Here is a 26,844-nt window from a genome sequence, read left to right as displayed (position 1 = left end):
TATATGCGAAGAACTTGTATTATAAGAACAAATAATCACCAATTTAGTCTAACAATTTACTTTAGTAGGCCTACTAGGTATCGCAACTTCCTAGAACACAGGTTGGATAATGCCAGTGATTTCATTGAAGTGCTCATTGTAGTTGATAAGCAATCTCCTGCAAAGAGATATAACTGAAATGAAAATTAATTAATTATTACTATTTATCCTATTGTTTGAGGAAGTTTACAGCAAGTATCATATATAATCCTCATCGCCGATTGTTAACGTACATTAAGGTATGTCCTTATCTACCATTTAGCGTTGGGTCTAGTCGCCATATTTGTTTTCCTTCATCTTATGTAACTGATGGTATTGTCTGGGAAAACCTCCATATCAAGTTCCTGTCTTTAACAAATTTCCCGAACTAAATCTTGTTAGATATGTATAAAAAACAGACACCCCCCCCCCCGAAAATTTAAGACATATTAAAAAATAAAGCATGGAGCAGGAGAAAAAGGAGAGTTATCATTACTCTTGTCTACAAACCTTAAATTAATTGATTAAAGTGACCGTTGTTAAAAATATAATTGTTCTTTCGTTTAAATCATAAAGTATCAAACGATACTTTTGGGCTCGGCCTTTCGGATACGTAGTGTAGTGTAATTACGGTATTTCTATAGGGCGCGGTCACGTGACGTCGCAAAGTAACCTGAACCGTAATACGGCGAACAGTTTAAAGTAGCGACCACTTCGTTCAAATTCGTCTTGGGAGACTTAAAATGACTGCTTAGAATTAAGTTACGACGTTGATTTTAGTGTCATTAAACTGTAGACGTGTATATAATTATCGAAAAAAAATATAAAAAATCACTTTCGGTCGGAAAATACACTTGAAAAACTCTACTGATTAGAACTTCAACTAATTTGGACTTCAGTGATTGAGGTAAACGTGGTGTTTTCGATTGAGTTAGGACGATGATTTTTGTTATCATTAAACTTTACTCGACTACCTATATAATTATCGAGAAAAAAAATCACTTCCGGTCGGTAAATACTGAAGAAAAGCTCTCTACAGATTCAAGTTTTGACGATTTTGGATTTCACTGGTTGAGTGGTTGAGGTAAAAGTGGTACTTGTAATTTTGTTAGGGCATTGATTTTAGGTATTAATTCAACGCCGACTAATACATATATAATTATCGAGAAACAAAACAATAAAATCACTTCCGGTCGGAAAATACCGAGGAAAAGCTCTACTGATAAGAAGTTCGGACTTCTTTGGATTTCACTGACTGAGGTATTATTTCATTTTCCTTAGTATATTCCGATCGGAAGTGATTATTTTTATTTTTTTTCTCGATAATTATATATTTATTAGTCGGCGTTGAATTAATACCTAAAATCAATGTCCTAACAAAATTATAAGTACCACTTTTACCTCAACTACTCAACCAGTGAAATCCAAAATCGTCAAAACTTGAATCTGTAGAGAGCTTTTCTTCGGTATTTACCGACCGGAAGTGATTTCTTTCTCGATAGTTATATAGGTAGTCGAGTACAGTTTAATGATAACAAAAAATCGTAGTCCTAACTCAATAAAAAATACCACGTTTACATCAATAACTGAAGTCCGAAGTAGTTGAAGTTCTAATCATTAGAGTTTTTCAGATGTATTTTATTTCTGGCCGAAAGTGATTTCCCCCCCCCCCCCCCCGATAATTATATACTCGTCTACAGTGTAATGATACAAAAAAAATCGTCATTATAACTCATTCATAAATACCTAAATCAGTGAAATCCAAAGTAGCCGAACTTCTAATCAGTAGTTTTTCTGGTGGATTTTCCGACCGTTAGTTTGGTCTGTACCCAAGCAACGCTCGAAAATTGCCCTCCTTTTCTAAAGGGTTTTCGGCCGTCAGTGGCCTAATGTCCCCGAAGGGGTATTTAATTTTCTCCACAGAATATTGTTGTGTCAATTAATTATACGCTTGAGTGAAGAGCTCTGTTTTGTTCTATTTCTTTCTATCCAGTGAATCCAACATCACTTTGGTGCCTCCTACTCGGCCAGAATCGAACTTCGTAAAGTTTCCGTAGCTATACAAAAAAATTTGTGGTACTAGAGTTGCTGTGAGAGTTGAATTTGCCTATTAAATCTTTCCACTTTCTATAAAGCGTAGTTACTAAAGCCCATATTTTTGGTATTTACCTTTTTTCACCAGTGAACTCATTGACAAATAACACACAAAACGTCCCCCGGATCCCCGGTTTTGGGCCCCCCCCCGAACGAAATTTCTGGCTACGCTACTGTGTATAATACAAATCTACATCACGGTTACCCTCAGACAATTTATAGATATCACATATCCACGCGATTTAAACCGGCCGCGCCTCGCCGAGATTGTTAGTCGCCGAGTTTTGTCAAGGTCCCAAAGTTGGTAAATAATGGAAATTCATCCCTTTCAAATCAAATCATTATGTTTTCAATTAAATTAATGACCCTAAAATGTAAAGAAATGTGCAATTTGATGTAATTAAGAACCAGCCGAGATTTTGTCAGGATTCTAAAGTTGGTAAATAATAGAAATTCATCCCTCCCATGTTTTCATTAAAATTACTGACACTAAAATGGAGAGAATTGTGCACTTTGATTGAATTAAGAGCTGAATCGAGATTTTGTCAAGATCCTAAAATAGTTAATTTATGAAAATTTAACATTCCCAAATCAAATTATTGTCTTCATTTAAATGACTTTACACTGAAATGTAAAGAAATGTGCAATTTGATTTAATACTAACGTTATTAGAGGATTTTGGTTATTGTTTTCACGTATGGTTAGGAGGAGGGACACTCCCCTGAATAAGCCACTGACCACACCATTGAAATGCTAACTACTCATCAAACAATGTTCAGTACTTGGTTTCAAAGTCGATACAGATATGTTGTGAGCCACATCAGCACTAATAAAGTGTTCCAGTGTAGACAAGAATCTGGTAAAATTATAACAGATTGTCGCCTCCAATTAATGCATAAACGAACAAACCTCATAGTCAATTAGTGTATATTTTAAAATGTTATGAATTATTATTATGTAAATAACTAATTATTGGTTAAAATTGTATTGTTCTTTTTTTGATTGTTTTGTTAGATTCGTTGTTGGCAAATACTATTCTTTTGATCATATAAATGATTTTATTACACATTTCACATTGAAAGTTATAATTAATTCTATAAATTTTCATTTCCATCAATAGCTTATTGTTTTATTTACCATTATTTGTTTCACATGTTTCCTCGCCAATTTTAAGTGAAAGTAGTGTAGTCCAACTAACTATTGTTTACAATTATTCAGAGTGAAATTTTTATCAGTGAAATTATTTGGTGGTAAACTATATTGTAATTGAACATTTCAACATTTAAGCTGAGTTTTCCAAAGGAAATGTAAAAATATAATATACTTGCTGTAATGTTTTTCTCAAAATAATTTAAACATAGCATTAAAATCTTGGGCCTTATTTATTCAGTTTAATATTTATTTTTATAATATTTAAACATTATATGAAATATGAAATGGTTGAAATATCTATTGGTAAGGGTTGTACATCTGTAGATAAACTAGTTTACAAAATAATTTAATATCACCTCTATGTAAAAAGAAAAGAGTTAAGTACCAATTTAAAACCAAATTGGTTATAAGATGTACATTAAAAAAGCTATTCCCCCTGTATATGTAGACAGTTTAAATGCGATGGATTTTATTTATTTATACAAATTATTACATGTTTTATTGATTTTACATAAATGGAATTTTAAACAGTAGGTCAAACTGAACTCATATTTGGAAATAATATTAAGTGTGTATTAAAAACATCTGTATTAAACAACAGTACTATGGTGGTGGGGGTTGAAAGAGATACAACCCCCTCCAAACCTCTAAAATCGTTAAAATACATATATGATGACAATCTAACTTGTTTAAAATATAACAGTTACATGTTTTATTTTGAATTAGGGCTGTTTATTGAAATTTACGTTTATTCATATTTATTTCATATCCCTCTGTGTGGAGTACCCTTAAATCAGATTCATTCCCTCCCTAAAACCAAGTTCCAGTTATACCACTGCTATGAGAACACAATTTCAATCAAAACACTAATATTGGAATTGTAACAAAATGAAGAGTAAGAAATAAGTTAAAGAAAAGTTCCTTCAAATGTTATTCTGATGTGAGATCCTTTGCTTTCCCTCCCTTACACCCTATTGAAGGTGAAAAAAAGCAATCACAGGTTTATTTTTGTTTTAGACGTAATTTCAATTTTATTACGATCAGTTTATTTTATCTAGATTGCTCATCACTCGGTTTTTGCACTTATCCATCCTTCAAGAATGTTTGCCTTTTAATACATCCAAGGATATGCCAGGACATACAATTGTTACATAGTTGGAACCATGTAGAATACTGTAGGCCTGCAGCGTAATGTCTTGATGCGGTGAAATGCGAAGCAGGGACATAAACGACACAGTGTATAATCAGGCTAAATGAACATCCACCTGTTGTACAGTCCAGTAGAAAGCTGATCTTGGCCAGTGCCAATCTACTTTCTCACTGCATAAAGTGAACTGGTTCTAAATTATAATGCTTACTGCTGATGTTTTATGTGTATGATCTGCCAACCAGAACATTCCAAAGCGAATGTAGGGTATTCACTAGCAACAGTAAGGATTAAAGATCCTTTTGTATATCAAGTGTCCCAAAAATCCACCTTAATTCTTGAATGGTTGATTATAAAATCTCCTTCAGTGACATGGAAATGAGAACACTTTGATTATTTTCAATTATCTGGTCTGTCCCCAAAGTGCATGATAATCCAAAGATATTATTAGATGACAAACCATTAATTTTATTGTAATTATATAAAACCGGAATTCTCATCACTGTATCCAAAATGGTAATGTTTTAAAATTAAGATAAAATGTTTACTTCTATTGGGCTTTAACTATGTTGATCGGAGTCAAAATAGAGATTTAATTTTCACTATACACCTTCTTTTATCAAAACCTTTAAAATGAAGTTTTCACTAGATAGTGTGACAGTACTTTTTTCAAACTCTTACTCATACAAAACCCATATTTTATGGGAGGGGTAAAACTTTATAAATACACCAAAAGTGCCACTTCTCTTTGTTTAACCTATGGAAATGAAGAGACTTTCTTCTGTGAATGTTTATATGTACCAAACATTAGTTTTTGCTATAAAGAAATGTTAAAATTCCGAAAAAGGAAATATACAAAATAATCGAAACTATTAAGTAAAACCGATAATTGTTTAGTAAGCGGTCATATTATCAAAAATATTAAAGTTATACTAAAAAATATTCAAGTTCAGACGCCACAAAGCCAATCTAGCAGTGTAGTCTTTTCCCAGAAGGACAGGAGGGATTGATTGGGCTGGATGTTGACTTCAGGCTATGTAGGGTCACTGTTGAGACTAATGAAGCAGAGTCAGGTAATGACGCTGGCTCTTTGTTCTCAGGATTTGTGTTTTTGTAAGGCTGAGCAAGGATCTTGCTTGGACATGTGCTTATCCTCTTCTAGCTGCTGGAGGGCTTTGAATTCAGTGGAACATTTTACTAGAATTCATAAATTTGGTTTCATGTCTTAGCTGCAGGGGGTTTTCATGACTCAGCTTCCACGAAGCAGCTCTATAAATTTCTTTAGGTGAATCAAGGTGACCACCAGAGGCAAAAGACCTTTGTGGGGTATCTTTCCTTCTACTTTATTCATGGGAAGGGTTCAGTATTTTGAGTACCAAGACACTTCCAATTATTCCTTTCTCCTCATGTTTCCTTAATTGTTTCCATTTGTGTTGTTGAAAAAAATCCATTTTGATTGTTGTAGGTGAGGAGATGGAGCAGCAACGTGTGTGGGTACCAGACCCGGAGGAAGGGTTTGTCCTGGGACGTATCGTCGACATCGGGCTGGATGAGGTCACTGTCCAGCCTAATGAAGGCAGAAAGCACAAGCAGACCTGCAGCCTGGACCGGCTCTACACTGCCGAGGAACACGACAACAAGGATGTGGATGACAACTGTGAGTGTGTTTTAGTACTACTTTTAAGATTATAGTGTTTTGCTCCATATTATTTGCCATAACTAGCAGATTTGATTTATTGTTATCTCAAATTTAATAATGAAATTTGTATGAAACACAAAAATGTCTTGATAAGCTACAATTATTTCTTTATTGTAATAGTCAACAATTAGTACCATTTACTAATACCACTAGATAAAATATCTTTACGGACTCAAACGGAAAAAAAGTATATTTCACATCTGGCTGTCATTTTGAAATATCAAACTGAAGATGCATTATTAGTTCAGATGTTTAATTTGTCCAACACCGATGGGAAAGTAACTCTCAATGTTGACATGTTAGTATAATCATAACACTTACAAAATTTTAAAAACTACATAATCTTTAAACCTTACAAAACAAAAATCGTTTTAGTACATAATAGTTTTTTGTAAAATCTTGAACTTGATTTATTTAATGTGAATTTATGTTTGTAAACATATTTACTTGTAACGGTTCAATTGTATACTTATAAAACTTTGAACGGCCACCATCTTGAAACTCTAAGAGTTGTTGAAGAAAGTAAAAGAACAAAAGTTGTTTGTTATTACCTAACATCTTTAAAAAATTATTGTTTTTGGTCTAATTGTTGTTAGAATTTTTGTACAAATATGAATGCCCACTATCTTGAAAAGTTTACATTGTTAAGTCTGACTAATGAACTCATCCAAGCTGTTTGCTGATATTTATTTATATAATATTCAGGTTTTGAAGCTTTTGGATTCTAAGGGTCATGATTTGAGAAAATGCAAAAAGCCCTCGAAAAAATTCCATTTGAGATTGATTGTAGCAGGCAGATTTCTATGATATCTATCAAAAATATTCATTTTGTGCTAAGAATTTATTTAACAACATCTATTGCTACATAGGTATCACAGTTTAACAGATTGACTGCAATGAACACAACCAGCTATTACCATAGCCATTCGCAGCTTTGGCGGTTCCCGGCATGTCCCGCCACCCGTCTCTGTACAAGTGTGGCGGGGCTGCCCCAGGCCCCCTGAGGGTCCGGGCCTCAGTAAAATTGTCTGAAAAAACCTGTCTGATTGTGTACCTGATGAGGCAATGAGACTACAGTCGACTCTCGATAACTCGAATTTCAAGGGAACGGCTGTTTTCTTTGAGTTACGTATAGTTCGACTTAAGAATAGTTCGAGTTATAGAGGTAATATTTCACTAAATTCGACTTACAGAGGTAATTCGACTTACAGAGGTAATTCGACTTACAGAGGTAATTCGACTTACAGAGGTAATTCGACTTACAGAGGTAATTCGACTTACAGAGGTAAACAAAATAAAATTCAAGTTATAGAGGTACAAATAAACTATGTTTTTTATTCCCTACATCCTTTACAAAACTAATGTATGTACTGTAACTACATACAGCATTTGTACTTATTGTCACACTGCAATGTATGCCTACAATTCATACGTACATACAATTCAAATTTGAAAATAATCCGTAATCTTCTTCTGCCTAAGGCTTTTTTCAGAATTTAAGTCTATAATGTTCTCAATAAAAACAACAGCAGAGAACACGTTGTCTGGTACGTCACTCGATTGTTCTAAGTAGCTATGTAAAGTGTTCACTGCAGCCTTGGCTTCCTTGGTTGTGATGTCCGGTGGCTGCTCCATGCCGTCGTCATTGTCATCAGAGAGGACGTATTCACTTGTTACAGTTGCGATGATGTCTTGGTCCGATACTGTAGTCACTCACATTCACTAAACGCAAAACAGGGTTAGACCGGGAACGAGAACGTGCCACTCTATTGACTAAATGCGTGGGAACTGACTGCACACGGCACTGACGTTTGGTAGACAGTCGGGCAATTCAGCGACATGTCCAGAACTGTTCGGCTAGGTCTATGACCTAACACAGGTTCGCTGTAAACACAGCACAGCTTCGAGTTAGCGAGGGTTGATCTGAAAATTTCGAGTTGTAGAGGTAATGTATTTAAAGACTTCGACTTATCTACTGAACTTCGAGTTATAGAGGTAAAATTCGGGTGCAAAATTAATTCGAGTTACGCATGGTTTTTTTTTCGACTTAGGCAGGTTTTCTCAAGGGAACGGAAAAAAAATTCGAGTTATCAAAGAATTTGACTTATCGAGGTTCGAGTTATCGAGAGTCGACTGTACCACTTCACCTATAAATAGGTGTCCCTGATGTTGAAACAATGTAAATGTTTAATTTTGAGCTTCTTCGTCCTTGACTTTCTTTGGATCTCTTCAGATGAACATGACTCCAGATTCCAGTTGTAAAGCCTGAGACAGTGTCAGATAACAAATGCTGCTATAAAAGGAAGGTGAACTGGAGCTAAACTCAAAATTCAATTGAATCAACCCTTCCTACCGTAACTATGTTATGTGTACAAATTATGGTTGAGAACATAACAAATGATTCAGTAATCATTGTTGGTGAACATAACTCATTTTTAAATTGTTAAGTAGTAATCCAGGATTAATAGATTTGTGCAAAGGAACTAGTAACAGATACAATTTGGAGATTTCAGGTAATTTTATTTTTCAGACTTACACAGAGTTCCTGAAATTCTTTAACACACATAAGGCTGTTCAATTGGGTTTTTCAATCAAGTTGCAATGGTGCAGTAATCCTGGTACTTGTAATTCAGGTTTAGAAATAATTTAAGGTGCGAGTCCCTGTAATTTGGACTCATATGGAATTATTAACTTCTATTGGTTGCAATTAGGCAATGGGCAATCATCCCATTCAGCGCTTATCATGGATTGATTCCGTAATGGCTACAGAGGTCCCTAAACCTTCTCACCAAATAGGTCCATGATGAGTACTCAGAATAAATTTGTAATCTTTTCTTCCATCCTAATTATGTGGTTGTATATTATTTATGTATAGAAACCCAACATAAACAATTACATGTGTTTTATATATATGTTTGTATGTTGGAAACATTTATTTGAATTAAGATTAATATTATGCTACTTTTCGTCTTCCAAATAGTTGAGTTTTTGTGATGTGCTCGTAATTGATATTTTTTACTTTATGGAACCTTTCATCTTGCGCATGGCCTATTACGTAAGGTTGATCCGTCATTTGAGTAATTTTGGTCTTATACAACTGGTCATTTTACTTTTATTTAAGAAATGTATACTTCTTTGACAGACTTAGTAAACAAAAAAGGATCTCTAAAAAGAACTGAAAACTATGTTACTTAACTCTTATAGTGGCCAGCAACTCTTTTTGAGATTCTCTAGGTTCACTTTGTAATGCCCAACACCTCGTATTGAGTTGCTGTGTCATCTCCGCTTCTATGACCATCAAACCATTTATATAACCATCAAATGGGGCTTTCATCCAACAAATATGATAACTATGGGTTCCTAATTGACTAAACTATCCCAAATAGGTATTAACATTTCTATTAAACCTCATCGCTTGATTTTAACAACTTATAAAGTAGTTGTGTATTTAGTGCCAGTCTCACAGCTGTGAGAGGGGTAAAAAACTACCTATATTTTCATGTATACTGCAAGGATTTTTGTTTTTTGTATATATCAATAAAAAACTTAGATTTTACGCTAATTAAAAATTTTTGAACAATTTAAAAAAATATCAAAATAAATATAACAGTTTTTTACCATACTTGTTATAATTTTGTACGTTTAAAATTTGTGTATTTTCCTTAATTTATTTTTACCTAATATAAGATAAATTAAATATGATATAACATTTGTTATGTCTGTATGTAAAGCAATATTTTTATATTGACCTATCAAAAAACCAAATTGCATTTTTTTAATTTGCTACTTTTTTGTATATGTTTACACTTTTTATATTTTTACATTGTGTTATTATTCTTTATTATTAAGTAATAAACTCTGTACCTTTTTGCTATTTTGGTTTTTCCCCAAAAAATTTTGTTACATAACCAGGGAACTCTATATTTATCATTTTACACTAAAACCATTCAGTAACCACTATTATAAAATTATAATTAGTTGTTATAATCAGGCATATAGCTCTCATCATTAATATTATGTTGCAGGTGCACTGATGTACCTGAATGAGGCAACACTACTAAACAATATAAGGATACGGTACACAAAAGATAAAATATATGTGAGTATTGCAATATCTATAAATTTATCTAGTTTTAATGTAAAAATGATACTGTTTATGTTGTTATTGGAACATTACGTATTACACATTTTATGCAACCATCGATGCTTAAATTTAATTGATCAATTTGTCATTTTTCTTAGACCAATCAAATGACTCATTATTTAAGGATGACCTGTTTCTACTTGCATCATACTCTCTTGAGCAGTTAAAAAAATAAAGATTTTTGGGTAATGGTATTTCAATTTCTTTTAAGTATGCATGTACATAATATGTATAATACACAATTCTCAATATTAATTCAAGCTGTTATTGGAATCAAACATCCTTAGTTTTACGATTTATGAGGATATAATTTGTATAACTGTACATTTTTATTAAGAAAGAGTAAACACACAAATGTAATAAACTGTTTTTCATTGAAAGCCTTTTTTCCATATTTTTTCTGTTTATTATCTTAGTGCTATTATTCATACATTTTTTTAAGTTAAATGTACTTGTTGCCCCATAAAGAAAGCTGCAAAGAGGCATGGGATTTGCCTAAAGAAAACTAATGATTTAAGAGCCTTGGTAAATATTACTTGCTTACACATAACCAATATCCTTAATCCTGTGTTTTTAATGTGTGTTATGTCATGGGTTGGGACACATTTGGGTTGGTAGTCTGCAATCTTCATTTTCTATATGAGTTCTAGAATCTCCTCTCCTGCCTCAATATTTTAATGTATGTTTTTTTGTTACTACGGGCTGATATTTTGTCAGTCAGGGAAATTTCTTTTGTCACCTGTTAGTTATAATTTTTTTAAAACAAAATTTGGCTCAAGTCTACTTTGATTACTACTATAGTCAATAGAAATGTAAGTGTTTGTAATTTCTCTTGGCTATATCAGCACTTTAAATTAGTCAAATTTAATTTCAAAGAACTGGAAAATTAAAGTGCATGGTTTTAGTGTGTTTTATTAAATTCTGATAACTGTATGTGACAAAGAAAAACTGTTGAGTTAAAAATGAGAGCTGACATGTAGTAATACTTCAGCAAATGCATTTTGGAGCCACTAATTCATATTTTACACAGAAGTTGTTAAGTGATCTGTCATGTGTAACACTTAATAATAGTGCAAATTAAGGCAATGCAATCTTTCTTGTCAGCAATTGAGCTTTTCTCAGAGATTACACAAGTAGTATAACATTTTTCCAAGGTTTTAAAACTATAAGTATCTGAGGATACTAATAAACTATAATTTCTCTTTCAGAGAAGTATCATGTATTTGTCCTAATCACTTATTTAATACTTGACAGGGTAGCAATTGAGGGGGGGGAGGGATTATTATGTATTTGAGAGAAATGAAGATGTTAAGTGTGAATGAGCCATATAACAATTAAACTACTGCAGAAGAAGATTCCGTGCTATCAGTTGGGTTTTATTGTGTAACAGAGTGAAATTATTCTTTATTATTATGTAGTTAAAACAATCGACCAAATTGCCGTTATAATGTTTTCTTTCTTGTTTCAGACTTATGTGGCTAACATTTTGATAGCTGTAAATCCATATTTTGAAATAAAAGATCTATACTCTTCAAGAACTATCAAAAGCTACCAAGGAAAGTCCCTTGGCGTAATGTCACCTCATGTATTTGCAATAGGTAAGGAAACATTTAAGTAGTCACATAAAAAGTGTAATAAAATTATAGTTTTACCTGCTGAGTTAAAAAAATAATTTTAACAAGGACATACATAGGATAAGACATACAAGTAATTGAAGTCTTTCCATTTCAATAATTTTACAACATAGTTTTGGGCTTAATAATTCAACAAAAATATAATAATTAAAATGCAATACTTTTATTTACTTATATCTTATCATCAAGAAAAAAAGCTAGAAATCTACTTAGTGTTCAAAAACTTGTTTGTATGTTAGTTATTGGTATAATTTCAGTTTAAAATTTAGCAATTTAGGTTTTATTAAATTGTTTGTTATAGTATTTAAACTGAGGTTTTGTCATAACATAGATATTATGAAACACAGTTTTATTATCAATCTAGTGTTCTAATAAGTTTATCATGTAATTTTTAGTTTGAAGAGGATGTATGCGTACATGTGTGTATTCTATATAACGTGGTGAGATGATGTAATATCTTATTGCCATCTGCTAATTACTATCCTTTTATGATTTAATATGATAATTAATTACGTTCAATTTATGTTTATATTTCACAAATATTTATAATTATATTGCAATGTTAATAGAAACAAAATAAAAATGATAGCTTGGAGAAAATGTTTAGGTCTATATACTCATTGGTGTGTTAGATATTTAGGAGATGCTTTCTGAATAGAACCCCATATTCAAGTACCAAAACTTCGCTTTGGATAGGGAGCATAAATCCAAGCATTTTGGCTGATTATTTTTCTATAGATGTTTCATGTAAGAATTTCCATTTTGACACATTGAAAGCCTTTTATATTTCTTTTGAGAGCTTGCAATTTCTATAGAAGTTTTTACTGTATATTTATTTTAAAAGTTTTTGTAATGCTGAGGGTTTTCAATACTTATTTTGTTACTTCCTGAATGTTTGAGAAAGACAATTATTTTTCTTAAGCGTCAAATTGAAATTTTTATGAAGTTAGCACCAAAGTGTTAGATGTTTCGTCTGTTTCACAAGTTGAATGTTTTCCTCTAATGGGTTTATTTTTACCTAAGGTACCACCTCGTATTGCACAATTCTTCTCATACTGATCAGTAATGATATACTACATTAACTAACATAACATAACAGTATATTAATAATAAATAAATGTATATTGAAAGGCCTTTTAAATTTAAAGCCCTATTACCCTGTATGTATTATTTTATTAATATTTCAACATGGTATAAAATTCATTAACTCTCATTTAGTAAGTTATTTTCATTATCAGTTTACTGTTTCAAAATAAGAACCTTTTAATAATTGTGCTCCTGTTGACTTTTGTTTCTAGCTGACAAGAGTTTCCGTGACATGAAGGTGTTGAAGCAGTCACAATCTATCATTGTGTCAGGCGAGTCCGGTGCTGGGAAGACCGAGTCCACTAAGTACCTACTGCGCTATCTCTGCGAGCTGTGGGGACACACGGCTGGGCCCATCGAGCAGAAGATCCTGGATGGTATAACACAAATATTGTATACTAGCAGTTACCCGCAGCTTTGCACGCAATTTCGTTCGAAAGTGAATTAAAGTTCCGACACTGATGTTGAGTTTGTCTCGTTGCTGCAATCAAGAACAAATGTTGAAAAGTGTATATTTATGACTATTTTAATTTAATTCGGTCTTATTATTTTTTGTTCTATAGTTGATTTTGCCTTTTTTCCCGATCAAGAAAATAAATACATACATAGACAGGCCTGAGAAGCATACTTCTGTCAAAAGACAACTAAGATGGGTTTATAACAGTCAGTAAATTCATAGTAAAAGTTAGTAACTATGTCTTTTATATCTAATACTTAATATTTGCTAGAAACGTACAGTTAAAAGTATATTTCTAGTAAAGCTTTTCATTTTCTTATTGGAATATTTTCTTACTGTGTGCTCAACAGCTGTCATAGAAAATGTTTAATTAAGAAGTGTTGTTACTATCTATCTTACTCTATGCTTTCACACTATAAATGAATATAAGTGTTGTTACTATCTATCTTACTCTATGCTTTCACACTATAAATGTAAACAAATTGAAAGTAGAGGTTAAATTAAAGAACATATTGTTGTGCAGTCATAAAACAACGTTTACACAGAACAGTTGATAATATTCAACAGGCTCTTTCAGTTAAAATTTTGCAACTTTAGAGACCAAGATAGGATTTTTCGATACTTTAGAGACCAAGATGGGCTTTTTCGACACTTTAGAGACCAGTGGGGTTTAACCCATGTTCAAAATAAGAATGGGTCTATATTCATACCAATGACCCTAACTAAGAATGTCCATGTAAAATTTCAGTACAATAGGTTGGATAGTGTACAGTCAAATCAAAACAAACAATAGCACTTCAGCAGTTATAATATTATTAGGATTAGGATGTACAGTAAGATATTTGTAGAAGGTAAAAGTACTAGAAGGACACTAATTATTATTCCAATCCAACCAGCAGTAAAATGCAGAGTTTTAGCTTTTTTGGACAAATACAGTATTCCATATTGTAAATGTGTAGAGACTTGATCAGTATTTATATCAAATAAAAATCACTATCTAGCTATAGCTTTGGTAATGACTTAGTCATATACTCACCTTTTTTATATAAGACATCAATTATTGTCAGATGTTGCAATCTTGGGTTGGAGCCTCGTGGTCTGGTATCTGTTTAAGGATCATAAGGTGTAGGGATAAAAAAAGTTTAAAAAAATTGTGGTTCAGGTAATATTACATTGAAGGTTACATTACCAAAGGCATATACACCAGTGGGAATGACATATGATATCTGGTAATGACTAATCTTTCACAATGACTTTGATAACTTATCGCCACGTGTGATAGTTTATGCTAATCTAACTTTTGAATTGGATTGTCTAGAATATTGTCAGCCTGGATGAAATATGTATATTTATCTTTATCTTTTGTGTTGTCTATTAATGGCTGACATAGTTTTTCATTTCATTAATTGTGCAAGCAGATGTAATGTGTTAAAGGAAGTTGCTTTCCATTTGTATTACATATTCACAAAATAGGTTTATAAAATAATTATTGTGAAAAATAAAGATCTTATTATATATACTAATACATTTTTTAGTTTCTTTGTTAAAACTGTGATTAATATTTTGGACATGATCATAGATTTTTTGCAGTAAAATAATGGTTTTAAATAATTATAATGGTACATATGGTTAGGTAACTATAAATAGGGTAATGATGTAAATTAATACTTGGATGCATGAAAATGAACAGAAACAATTACTAGCTATACTACCACAAAGAAAGATAATTATTTTGGGTACTGTATATTACTACAACTTGATTTAATGATTTAGGAATACTGTACGTTTATAAAATAATTCTTACTCCAAATTAGTGCAGGGAATAATTAATTTTATCTTTCACTGCATGAGTTAAATAGCATCTGATGGTTTTTTCAGATAGTTTTTCTATAATCTTCAATTATTACAGTACGTTAACTATTTTTAATGTTATTCAGCCAATCCTGTCTTGGAAGCCTTCGGAAATGCAAAGACCACGAGGAACAACAATTCTTCGAGGTTCGGCAAGTTTATGGAAGTGCACTTTGACTCCAAGTGCACAGTTGTGGGTGGTTACATCTCGCATTATCTGCTGGAAAAATCCCGCATCTGCACGCAGGGACCGGAGGAGCGTAACTATCACGTGTTCTATCTACTGTGTGCAGGGGCGCCTGATGCTCTCAGGTCAAAACTGAATCTCTCCAAGCCGGATGACTATCATGTAAGTAACAAGTTATCAATAAACAATATTCTTGTCTAAGAGACATTATTAAATTAGCTGTTTATATTTTTTAAATCTCCCATGTTGACTATCATCCATCCAGGAACAAATTAAAAAGTGATTTTAAACATTCATAGAAGTGTAATATTATATATTAATCTTTAAATGTTTGTAAACTGCTGTAGAGAAAAGGTAATTTTAAATCCTCATCGTATGAGGCCATTCAGAAAGTAAAGAACCAAAAGTTTTCACCTGATAGAACATGCCACCAAGCAGCTAATTCACCTGATTCTGTCTGGCACGAGGAGAAATCTGCTGAAAATGATCTAGTTCAGTTAGGATTTTTGTTAATATGCTTCTTCATAAGTTAACCCACTGAGGTCTTATTGTGGAATGGTTTCATAATGGCCATGGGACTGTCCCAAATATCCACATTATGAAATTATTTTGCTATCAGTACTGTACTACTAAATAGAAAACCCTAACAAAATGAGTGTAGAAATAGATGTAGAAAATCTGTTGATTAATTTAAACTACTCAGCTAACATCTTATGGGTTTTTAAAATGTCCCATTTTACAAAATCCTTCATAGAATTAAATATTTGGATAAGCGTAACTGAATAAAATAAGTTTTTTTATGAATATAATTTATTAGATAGTTGAAGTATATATAACATATGATTATATATTTATAATTTTTTCGAACTTGATGTGAACAATGTGTTTGTTTACATAAAATAAATTAATTTACCAGATCAAATCCTTAAAAATAAAGTGTTTTATATCGTTTCACCACTAAAAAAACTGATTCAGATATTGAAGTTGTATGAAAAGAAATGTTTAACTGTTTTTGTGCCTAACTATGAGAACTTTGTTTGTACTTTTGTAATGTAAACGTTGTAAAACGATAGTTATGTACACTTTCTAGAAGCTTTGTTCTTATTGAAATTAGTTATTAATTTAAAACAAACACTCCAATAATTATATATATATATATATATATATATATAATTGGAGAAATAAATAAATATATTTTTTATTAAAAATAAAAAATGCAAATAAAAATAAAAATTTGTTATTCTATGAAAATAATATTTTTCACAGAAATAAAAAAAATATATTATTGGAGTGTTTGTTTTAAATTAATAATAGTCATGTAATTAATTTTCATATAATTTTTAGACAGTTATTTTTAATATATTAAAAAATAAACCTGGAAAAATTGTAGTAACAATGACTCAATGTTATTAATGGCAGATTGACCCACTCCGGCAGCTGAGCTTGTTAATTCCCATGCTGAAAGGTCAACTTAACATTTATTAAATTATTATTACTTACACTACACTACTAAATAAATGACAAAATAACATAACTAACATCTAAAATAATCCAAGATTTCAAGATGGTGATTCCACATAAAATCTACCTTCCTAGTAACAGCACTAAAAAGATTGTGTTTTTGTAATTAATCCACATCAGTGATATTGGAAACAGATGGTATTCGTTGAATAGTATTACTCTCTATTGTATATTTCTTGTTTTCAGTATTTGAGGAAAGGGTGCACACAGTACTTTACAAACAACAGCACTGAGAAAAGTCTAAATATCAACCAAAAGAGTGAAATGCACAGGAAAAAGGGGAGCTTAAGGGATCCCATGCTCGATGATGTCACCGATTTCAAAAATATGGACGAGGTATGTAGTTTGTTAGATTGTAAGTTTTATTAACAGATATGATATTATTATCAGTTCAGTAGCATCAAAACACTAAAATCTAAGATTTTAGCTAAACATTTGTAGATTTGAGACAATTTCTATTCATAATGCAGTTTTAAACTTAAATCCCATGTTAAAAAAAAACGGAGCCTAATATGTGCAAATGGCAGGTAACTTGCGTTCCCCCTTAATATAAGGTGTACGGTGGGATATTTTTATGCAGATTATTGTAAAATGATTAACATTGTCTTTTATGTGTTCTATAGATTATTCTATAGACATTACATTAATAGATTTTGATTAGAAATTTAACGTGTTCACCACCTTTTTTCTTGGAACGTTCTTGAAATTCAAAGAAATAATACAATTCTAATTTGAAATTTACCATTGTAATGTTGACAGGCTCTGAACAGGCTAGGGCTGTCAAGCGGGGAGAGATATGAGCTATACTCAACAGTGGCAACAGTGTTACATCTGGGCAACGTTCAGTTCGAGGAGAACACGGAGGGTAGCAAGGGTGGCTCAAAGGTTTGTCCAGGATCGGAAACGACTCTCAAGATCACAGCAGGACTCATGGGCGTTGATCCCGATGAGCTGCGACAGGCCCTAGTCACCAAAGTCATGATGACCAACCGTGGAGGACTCAAGGGAACTGTAATTTTGTGAGTAATACTATTTACCATTTATATGTATTTGGTCATGATCATTATTAGCCTTTGAAAATGATTCAACATGACAAGTCATTCATTGTCCATTACCTATGTGTTAAGGGATAACAAATTGTTAAGGATTTCACATTATTACTATGTTTATGCATTTTTTTCATGTGATGTAACAGATAAATTAGAAATTTTATTATGACTTGATAAATTAGATCAAGAACAATGTTTTCTAAATTTTCCATATTGTTTGGCTTACAAGTGTTCATTTTGGTGTCTCTGAATGTCGGTAGATCATAGTTACAGATGACTATTATTGGTACTGTTGGTTTGTAAACTGTCTTCATTGTGATGGATTCTCATTATCATGCAAAGTAGACTTGTTTTTACACACAAAAAAGTAGTAGATTCAGTTTTGGACTAATTTTAGCCAAATTATATTTATTATATCAATTATATTATGTATGTAGGCGTATTTTTCTCATTTTACAGCGTTCAGAACTATAATTGGTTTGGCTTAATGAACATTAATTGCAGATCAGTTTATAATGTAAATTCTGACCTTTGGAGTTATGTCTAAATTGGAATTGAGATACAAGAATCTATTTTAGAGGCTGTACTAAAATTATTGTTTTAATATTACTAAAATAAATAGCAAAATAACGTTAAGAAACTAATGTTGAGGCAATGAGAAGGGTCTCCTGTACCGTAGTAGTTTAAGATATTGCCACCAGATTACAGCACTTATCGTTTCAAGTCCTGAAAGTAGGGCGTGGCAATCTGTGCTATTTGAATCACAGTGACAATGTGCCACTCATGCCTGTCCATGCTTTGTGTCTAGGAGAGGGTTAATTAAATGTTACTACGCATTTCACCTGATTATAACTGAATAATGGCATATACTTAAGAGTTAAAAAGTATGCCAAATTTATGATATTACACAAAATAAATGAGATATCATCCATATCAAATTATATATACAGTAGAGTCCCGCCAATCCGAACTAATTGGGACCGAACCTTGTTCGGATTGACGGGAAATTCGGACTAGGCGGATTTTTGTTAAATAGTACCATTTATCAACTTTCAAGTGCAATTTACGTGGTTTTAAAACAATTAAATGCATACAATAATCAAATGCAATAAACAATAGTAAGTACGTATTAAACTTAATAATAATATTACAGCTTCCTGTCTTTGTACGGTAAACATCGCGTGGTCGAAACTGAGTGCCATTGTTTGTGCGTAATGAAATCTAGTAGAAGCCACCTGTCTGTGGTGGGCGGGGCGAGTTGGTCGGTGACCTTGAAACAGTGTGGCGCGCAAAACTATTGGACTGCCACTACCTCACCCCTATCCCCCTCCACCACCCACCCCGGTGACGAGTGGCGAGACGACAGTTTAGTGCAATCTTCCATACGCGCAGCACGTTTTCTTACTGTGTATTCTGTAGTTTGTGGTTTGCAGTTTTGTTTGTTCTTTGCTCTGCTCTGTGCGTATATCCGATATCATTATGGCTAGTAAACGTAAACACAACTCGTGTTACGTTAAAAGAAAAACTCGAAGTTCTCAAAAGACTAGACAATGGTGAAAGTGCTACTCAACTTTCAATTGAATTTGGTGTCGGTTTTTTTAAAGCGACGATCAGTGACTGGAAAAAGAAGCGGGCAAAAATCGAACAATTTTGCTCTGTTACAAGTGAAAACACTCTAGAAAAACGTCAAACTATACTACTGTGTCATCGTATGACAAACTCGATGGAGCACTTTACTTGTGGTTTTCTCAAGAGAGACAAAAAGGCATTCCCATTACCGGCCCTCTTTATTAAAGAAAAAGGCGCTTTCTACTAAACATCCTTATGGGAGGCGATCCGTCATTTTCGGCTAGTTGCACAGTTTTTTAGATCAGTGGAAAAAAAGGCACGGTATCAGGCAACTGACTGTAACTGGCGAAAAGATGTCTGCAGACAGCAACGCAGCCGCAGAGTATCTTCAGGAGTTCAAAGAAATTACATCCTCCTACTCACCCCAGCAAAGTGTACACACGCTGATAAAACGGGGCTAAATTCCAAAGCGTTGCCAACAAAGAGCCTAGCTTCAAGAGAAGAAAAAGCCGCTCCAGGATTTAAAATGGATAAGCAACGACTAACCGTATTAGCATGCAGCAGCAACGCTTCCGCCACCAATAAGATACCTTTGATGGTTATCGGTAAATCCAAAAAAACCTCGATGTTTTAAAAACATGAATATGAACGCTCTGCCGGTTTACTATAAAAACCAAAAGAAAGCTTGGATGGATCGTGCTTTGTTTCAAGAATGGTTTGAGAAACAATTTGTGCCCAACGTGAGAGCCTACAATGAAGAAAATGGACTGCCTGATAGAGCGTTGTTACTCATAGATAACGCTCCGTCCCATTCCGGATGACTTAGAGCTGGTTATTGGTGATATAAAAGCCATTTTTCTACCACCGAACGTTACTTCGATCATACAACCAATGGACCAAGGAGTTCTACAAGCGTTGAAGCAAAATTATCGGAAAAAGCTGCTCCGAAGCCTGCTTGAGGAAAATGAAGACCTCACAATTTCTCCAAAAGCTTAGAAAATCACGATCAAAGATGTAATTTTCTGGGTGGCGGAGGCTTGGGAGAACACAAGCGTAGGAGCTCTGCAGAAATCTTGGAAAAATCTTTGGCCTGATCTGCAGTTTGTTGAAGAGGTTGTTCCACCGGTAAATGAATGCGAACTTCTTCCTCTTGTAAAAAAAAAATACCGGGATGCGAAAATGTAGAGAAGGAGAGTGTTGATGAGTGGACGGCTGTAGATGACAAAGGCTTCGAGGAGTACACAGATGAAGACATCGTGGCACAGGTGCAAGGAGTCCCAGCTGATGACTCATGTAGCAGTGAGGATGAGGGAGACGCCCAAACTACCGATATTGTTCCACACAGCGCAGCTGCAAGTGCCTTTGACCTCGCTCTACGTACGTCGAGCAACATGCCGCTGCTACTCCCAATGACCGTAATGTTCATTCGGCGTTGGCGAAACATTGCATCGTCCAGTCGTTTTAGTGTGTTGCGTCAAAAGAAGATCACTGACTTTAGGTCTTAAGAAAGTGTTGGGTTTTTGCATTGTTTTGTTTTACGTTTTTATCCCTTATTGTGTCCAAGTTAAAGTACAAATTAATTGCTAAGCCTTGCGTAGGGGTTTGTACATTATAAATACAGTACAGTACAGTACTATGTTTCATTATTAACAGTATAAATTCCGTACAATGTATTGTATCATCTAACGTTTCAAATGTAATTTCAGTTTCTATATGTCAGTAAGTAAATGCTTTGAGAAATAAAACTTACGTTTTACTATAATAACTGGTTTTAATTTATTTTCCTGCCTTTTTTAGCAATTTTATATTTTCTCCTAGCCGTGTTCGGATTAGGCGGGATTTTCGGATTGGCGGGGGGGGTTCGGATCGGCGGGACTCTACTGTATATATATATATATATATATATATATTATCAATATATATATATACAAATAAATAATAATAATACACAAAAATTTGTACAGTTTATCTCAAAAAAAATGTATTTAAAAATATAGTTCAGCTATTCTACCTTAGATTTATAAAAATCATCTACTTTGTAAAAAAAAAACATTGTACAAGATGACCCTTAGACTGTAAACTATTAAAATCTAAATTCTTAAAACCAATAGGTAGGCAGTTGGTTCCGTTTTATTGCTGTGTACCTAAAGCTATTCTGGGCAGTGCTGCAAGGCAGTCCTCTACTTCAATTTATTTCTGGTATCGTCATCGTGTTTGTCAGTATTACATTTAAAAATTACATAAGTTTTTCTGGCATACATTAAAAAAATATAAATATGATATGATTTTGATTGGTACCTTACCCGAAGCTCGAACAGAACCAGTACATTTAATAACATTTCATAATTACAAGTAATTACTAATTTTCATGTCTTAAATATCAACGTAATTTGTTATTGCATTTTCTAGGGTCCCACTCAAGGTGTATGAAGCTAACAATGCCCGTGATGCTCTTGCCAAAGCCATCTACAGCCGGCTGTTTGACCATGTGGTACACCGCATCAACAAAAGTATTCCCTTCCAAGCATCAAGCTATTACATTGGTGTCCTGGACATTGCTGGTTTTGGTAAGTCATACTGCCATTCTGAACTATATTTAGTCAAGCAATCAGGCACTTTACCATTAGGACATTTTTTACAGTGTTATATACATTTTTTAAACTTCACAATTAATTACAGAAATTATCTCCTCTTAACATGTCACAATAGACATCACTGTTGTGGTATTAAAAAAAATATTGAAGGGAGTATAAAATGTGTAAGGCTTCAGTAAACCTTCAATCTGTGTTGTACACGAGGGCTATCTAGAAAGTATATTACGTTTTGATATAAACAAAAAATTGTATTATATACATTTGAAAGTGACACTAATATACTATTTTGCAACATGATCACCATAAAAATTTAGGGACTTATCATAGCAGTGAGCTAGTTTTGAAATCCCAGCGTTATAAAATTCTGCCTACTACGACTTGAACTAGGTAGTCACACCCTCCTGCAGTTCCACGTCGTCATCAAAGCGCTTCGTCACAAGGCAAGTCTTCATTGCTGGCAACTGGTGGTAATCGCTGGATGCAAGGTCCAGACTCTAAAGCGGATATGGTCCATACTTAAAAGCATCCAGACCTTCTCGATACCACGTGTGGGTCGGACGTTGAGATGCAAAAACATAATTTTCCTCTGCATATGTTTTGTTTTGCTCTTCTTAACTTTTGCAAGGTTTCAAAATGCCTCATAGAATTTATGATTTTGGCACATCCTTAGAAATCAATAAGAAGAACTTTCCTGTCCCAAAACAATTTGCCATAATCTTCCATACCAACAATGTTTGAATGCATTTCCTTAGTTTTTGGGGGTTGCGTGTGCCCCCTTTCCCTAGCCTGTAATTTGACTTTGCAATTCATATGTTTTACCCAAGTCTCCTTTAATGATTCGACCAAACAGCGAGTCACCATCTTTTTTGTAAGTGTACAAAAATGTCAATGAAACAGCACATAAAAATATTATGGGTTTCTGTTAAGATTTTCAGAACCCATCTTGCACAAAATTTATGGTAAACCTAACTTCTGAGTAATATTTTCGTGTAACAAACTCCTTGAAAATTGGGAAAATCTAAATGGGAGTTCTGTTATTGTGAATCGGCGGTCCTATTTAATCTTCTCATCAACTTTAGAAACAATTTTATCGGTCATAATGCTTGGTTATGCACTTCGTTCGTCATCATGCACATACCACTTTTATAAGATTAACCCTTTACAGTTATGTACCTGGGTGCTGCCTTAATTTCTCTCAATGTTCTGTAGAACCAGTGAAGAAATTATATATTTTTTGTATTAAAGTAAAAAACGTGCAACAGCACATTGAGCGTAAAGAGCGTTGGGTTGGGTTCTTTACTTTAGCCTACTTTAGCTTGTAGGCTAAAGTAAATTCCAGATACACTACTTTTGCTATCACAGGATTGTCCTCAACAATCACTGATGTTGATGGAATGTGATTCTTCATCATTGCTGACAACAAGAAATGGAATAAACCTCGATTTCAGAAAAATACGACTCTCACTGTTTAGTTAATACTGGTTCAACTGTGTAGCGTACTACTGATTTTAAAATTAACCGGCAAAATAATACCTCCGGCTGGCCTGCCGTGATCAAAGGCTGTGCCTAGTGTGCCTAATGGAAGGCCAACATCTTCAGTGTAAATGTAAATTAAATTGTCTGAAAAGAGTTGTACATTACATGATGAACACGCCATTGGAAAGTGTTGCTGTTATTTGTATTCCAATTATTTAACTTCAAGGATTGCATGGAATGTTCAAAATATTTTTCATTGGTTCATGATTTGCAGAATACTTCCAAGTCAACAGTTTCGAGCAGTTTTGCATCAACTATTGCAACGAGAAACTTCAGCAGTTTTTCAATGAGAGGATTCTAAAAGATGAACAAGAACTATATCAAAGGGAGGGACTGGCAGTGAGGAAGATAGAGTTTGTGGACAATCAAGACTGCATTGGTAAGTGTATTGAAAACACTTTTATTCTAAAAGCCGAATAAGAAGTGTATCGAATAAAAGGAAGGCCTGTTTTTGGCAGGTAGTAGTTGAGGGGAGCAGGTAACACTGAATTGGAAATTGAAGAACTGGCTGTAGTGAAATGGCCTTGGGTTTTACTCCTTAAGAACAATGTTAAACTTCAAACACTTATAAAACCATGTTTTTGGTTATAGAACTATGGGAGTACACTTAGTTTAAGGAATGTATATTAATACCATCCAATCGCTTTTGTGTTATTCTTGTTTATAACTTTTTTAGTATTTAAACAATAAAAAACAATAAATATGTTTTGAAAATATTTACAAAAATTTACAAACGCTTTAATTTGTGTATTGATTATATATTTATAATAAGACATTTCCCATAATTCTATTGCTAAGAATAAGGTTGTAGATGTGTTTTAAGTTATCATTGTTCTTATAAGGCTAAAATCAAAAGGCTGCCAATTCATCCAGCTCTTGAGATTATTCGTATTGGAGGTTGACCATAACTGAGTTTATAACTACTTTTAATTTCTAATTCAATTGTAAAATAATACAATGAAATTTATTTGATAGCAGTAACTTAATTTATTCTATTAAATTATGTTACTGATAGATTGTTGTCTCATTGATAGATTTGATCGAGTCCAAGGGAAACGGCATATTCAGTCTGTTGGACGAGGAGTCCAAGCTACCACAGAGCAGTTCTGTTCACTTCACGACAGAGGTTCACCGCACTTGGAGTTCTCACTTCCGCCTCGCTTTACCCAGGAACTCTAGACTCAAGGCTCACCGGGAAATCCGAGATGATGAAGGATTTCTTGTCCGTCACTTTGCCGGAGCAGTGTGCTACCAAACTGTAAGTTTAATGTAATTGTACTGTCAATTATTGACATGCAAGTATCCTATTAACTGTTGTCACATGTAAGGCAAATGCAGATAGATAATATGGCAAATGTAGATAATATCTGTTGATCCTTCTTTCTGTTATAATGTTTAGTTCATTTGAAAACAACTTATTTCTACATTTTTAACTTATTTTTACTATATTGTTAAATTAATTAATGGAGATGATGCAATGTAAAAATGTGTGTGTGTCTCCCATTTATCTGTCTGTATGTGTTTTTCATGAAAAATTAATTTTTTAATAAGTATGAAATTAAATCCTGTTTGGTTTATGGTAACAAGGTCAGTTACTAAAAAATATGATATCTTTCATAATTCCAAAATGGCGGCCATTACAATTTTTTTAGTTTGAACGTCTTCAAAACCAGCAATTTTACAAAATCACAAGAATAACATTTTTTTGGATTTTATAAAAAAATATATTGTCATCAAAATTGTTTAAATTGTATAATAAATAACTGATTTACAGCGTATTTCCTGTGATAAAGACACGGCCCACTTTGAGGTTTTCAGCGAATAGCCAACAATGCAAAAATTCTATAAACGGCAGCTTTAGAATATCTTATGCCTCTATGGTGGTATATGGGTTTTGTATCGGTTACCATATTTTCTAGAATAAATAAACATGGTAAAGTTAAAAGTTTGTGCACTTATAAAAATTATACAGTTTTATAGCTTTCAAATTGTTTTTGTTCTGCAATTATTCCAGTGCACAAATATCATTATGAAAACATCTATATGCCCATACAATTTTATATTATTGTAAATATTTTAGAATGCTGCAATATACCTATCAGTAAGTTGATGTCAACTAATATGTACGAATATTAAAACTATGTGCTTTTGTAATCGTCATATACTAAAAAAACTGTTGTGTTTTGAATAACAGGTATTTTTTGTCTTCTTCAAGTTGTCTAAAACTTGAATACATGTAAAACAAAATTAATAACAAAGTAATAGTAAGTCACAAAAACAAATATGCACCTTAAAGTTTCTCTTTTAACACATTGACTGCTGTAAAAATACTTTACCGAATATGAGAATGGCTGAACCACTGAACCCTTAAACATACAATGGTGCGCACGGTTGCTGGTGACCAATGCACTTCCCAGTGGTGGTCTGTAGCCATCGCCGGGGACCACGCTGCAGACAATGTGTTTAACATTCTTCTGGCCAAGTTTAAAAGGAACACAAGTGAAACTTCACCACTAAAAGTATAGTTCTAACGCAAGATGCAGTGAGGAAGAAGAGCAGAGAATTCAATTAAGTGTTTTATCTTTGTACCAGGACCAATTTATCGAAAAAAACAATGATGCTCTCCACGCCTCCCTGGAGGGTTTGGTGCAAGAGAGTCAGAACCCGTTCCTGCAGAGTCTGTTTGCGTCTGGCACCTCAGGCACACTGAAGGGCAAACTGACCTTCATCAGTGTGGGCTCCAAGTTCAAGACTCAACTGGGAGAGCTTATGGACAAACTGAAGAGTACAGTAAGTTTATAGTTTATATTTATAAGTTTATAACAATTTGCAGATATTGTTTTTGTCTATGTTTTTGCCAATGGAAATAGTGTGCAGCTAAACGTGAATATGAAAGACGATTTCCAAATAGAAGAACAGCTACTCACGTAACATTTGCATCGGTTTTCAATAACTTACAAACAAATTGATCTTTTCCAACCATTAATTGTTTGAGAGAACGTCCTGTAATACAGCCTGTACGCAAACAAGATAATATTATTGACATGATGCAACGCACTCCTCAACTTAGCACTCACAGTCTTTCAAATAGATTAAACATATATCG

The 26,844-nt window shown here is 33.3% G+C and overlaps 1 protein-coding gene across 1 annotated transcript in view; it reads left to right on the top strand.

Annotated features, from left to right (window-relative positions):
* Nucleotides 1–26,844, top strand: part of LOC124362940 (myosin heavy chain 95F-like) — a 76,918-nt gene that overhangs the window by 26,295 nt on the left and 23,779 nt on the right. Inside the window, 11 exon segments of the mRNA XM_046817839.1 lie at nt 5,877–6,068; nt 10,136–10,209; nt 11,723–11,852; nt 13,187–13,351; nt 15,369–15,631; nt 17,177–17,326; nt 17,750–18,009; nt 22,018–22,175; nt 23,953–24,117; nt 24,773–24,996; nt 26,331–26,528. Of these exon segments, the coding sequence (XP_046673795.1) occupies nt 5,877–6,068; nt 10,136–10,209; nt 11,723–11,852; nt 13,187–13,351; nt 15,369–15,631; nt 17,177–17,326; nt 17,750–18,009; nt 22,018–22,175; nt 23,953–24,117; nt 24,773–24,996; nt 26,331–26,528 (1,979 nt within the window).

This window comes from Homalodisca vitripennis, chromosome 5, assembly GCF_021130785.1.
Source record: "Homalodisca vitripennis isolate AUS2020 chromosome 5, UT_GWSS_2.1, whole genome shotgun sequence".
Classification (NCBI taxonomy): domain Eukaryota; kingdom Metazoa; phylum Arthropoda; class Insecta; order Hemiptera; family Cicadellidae; genus Homalodisca; species Homalodisca vitripennis.
Note: the sequence above shows the minus strand (reverse complement) of the source record. Positions and strands in the feature narration are given on the sequence as shown.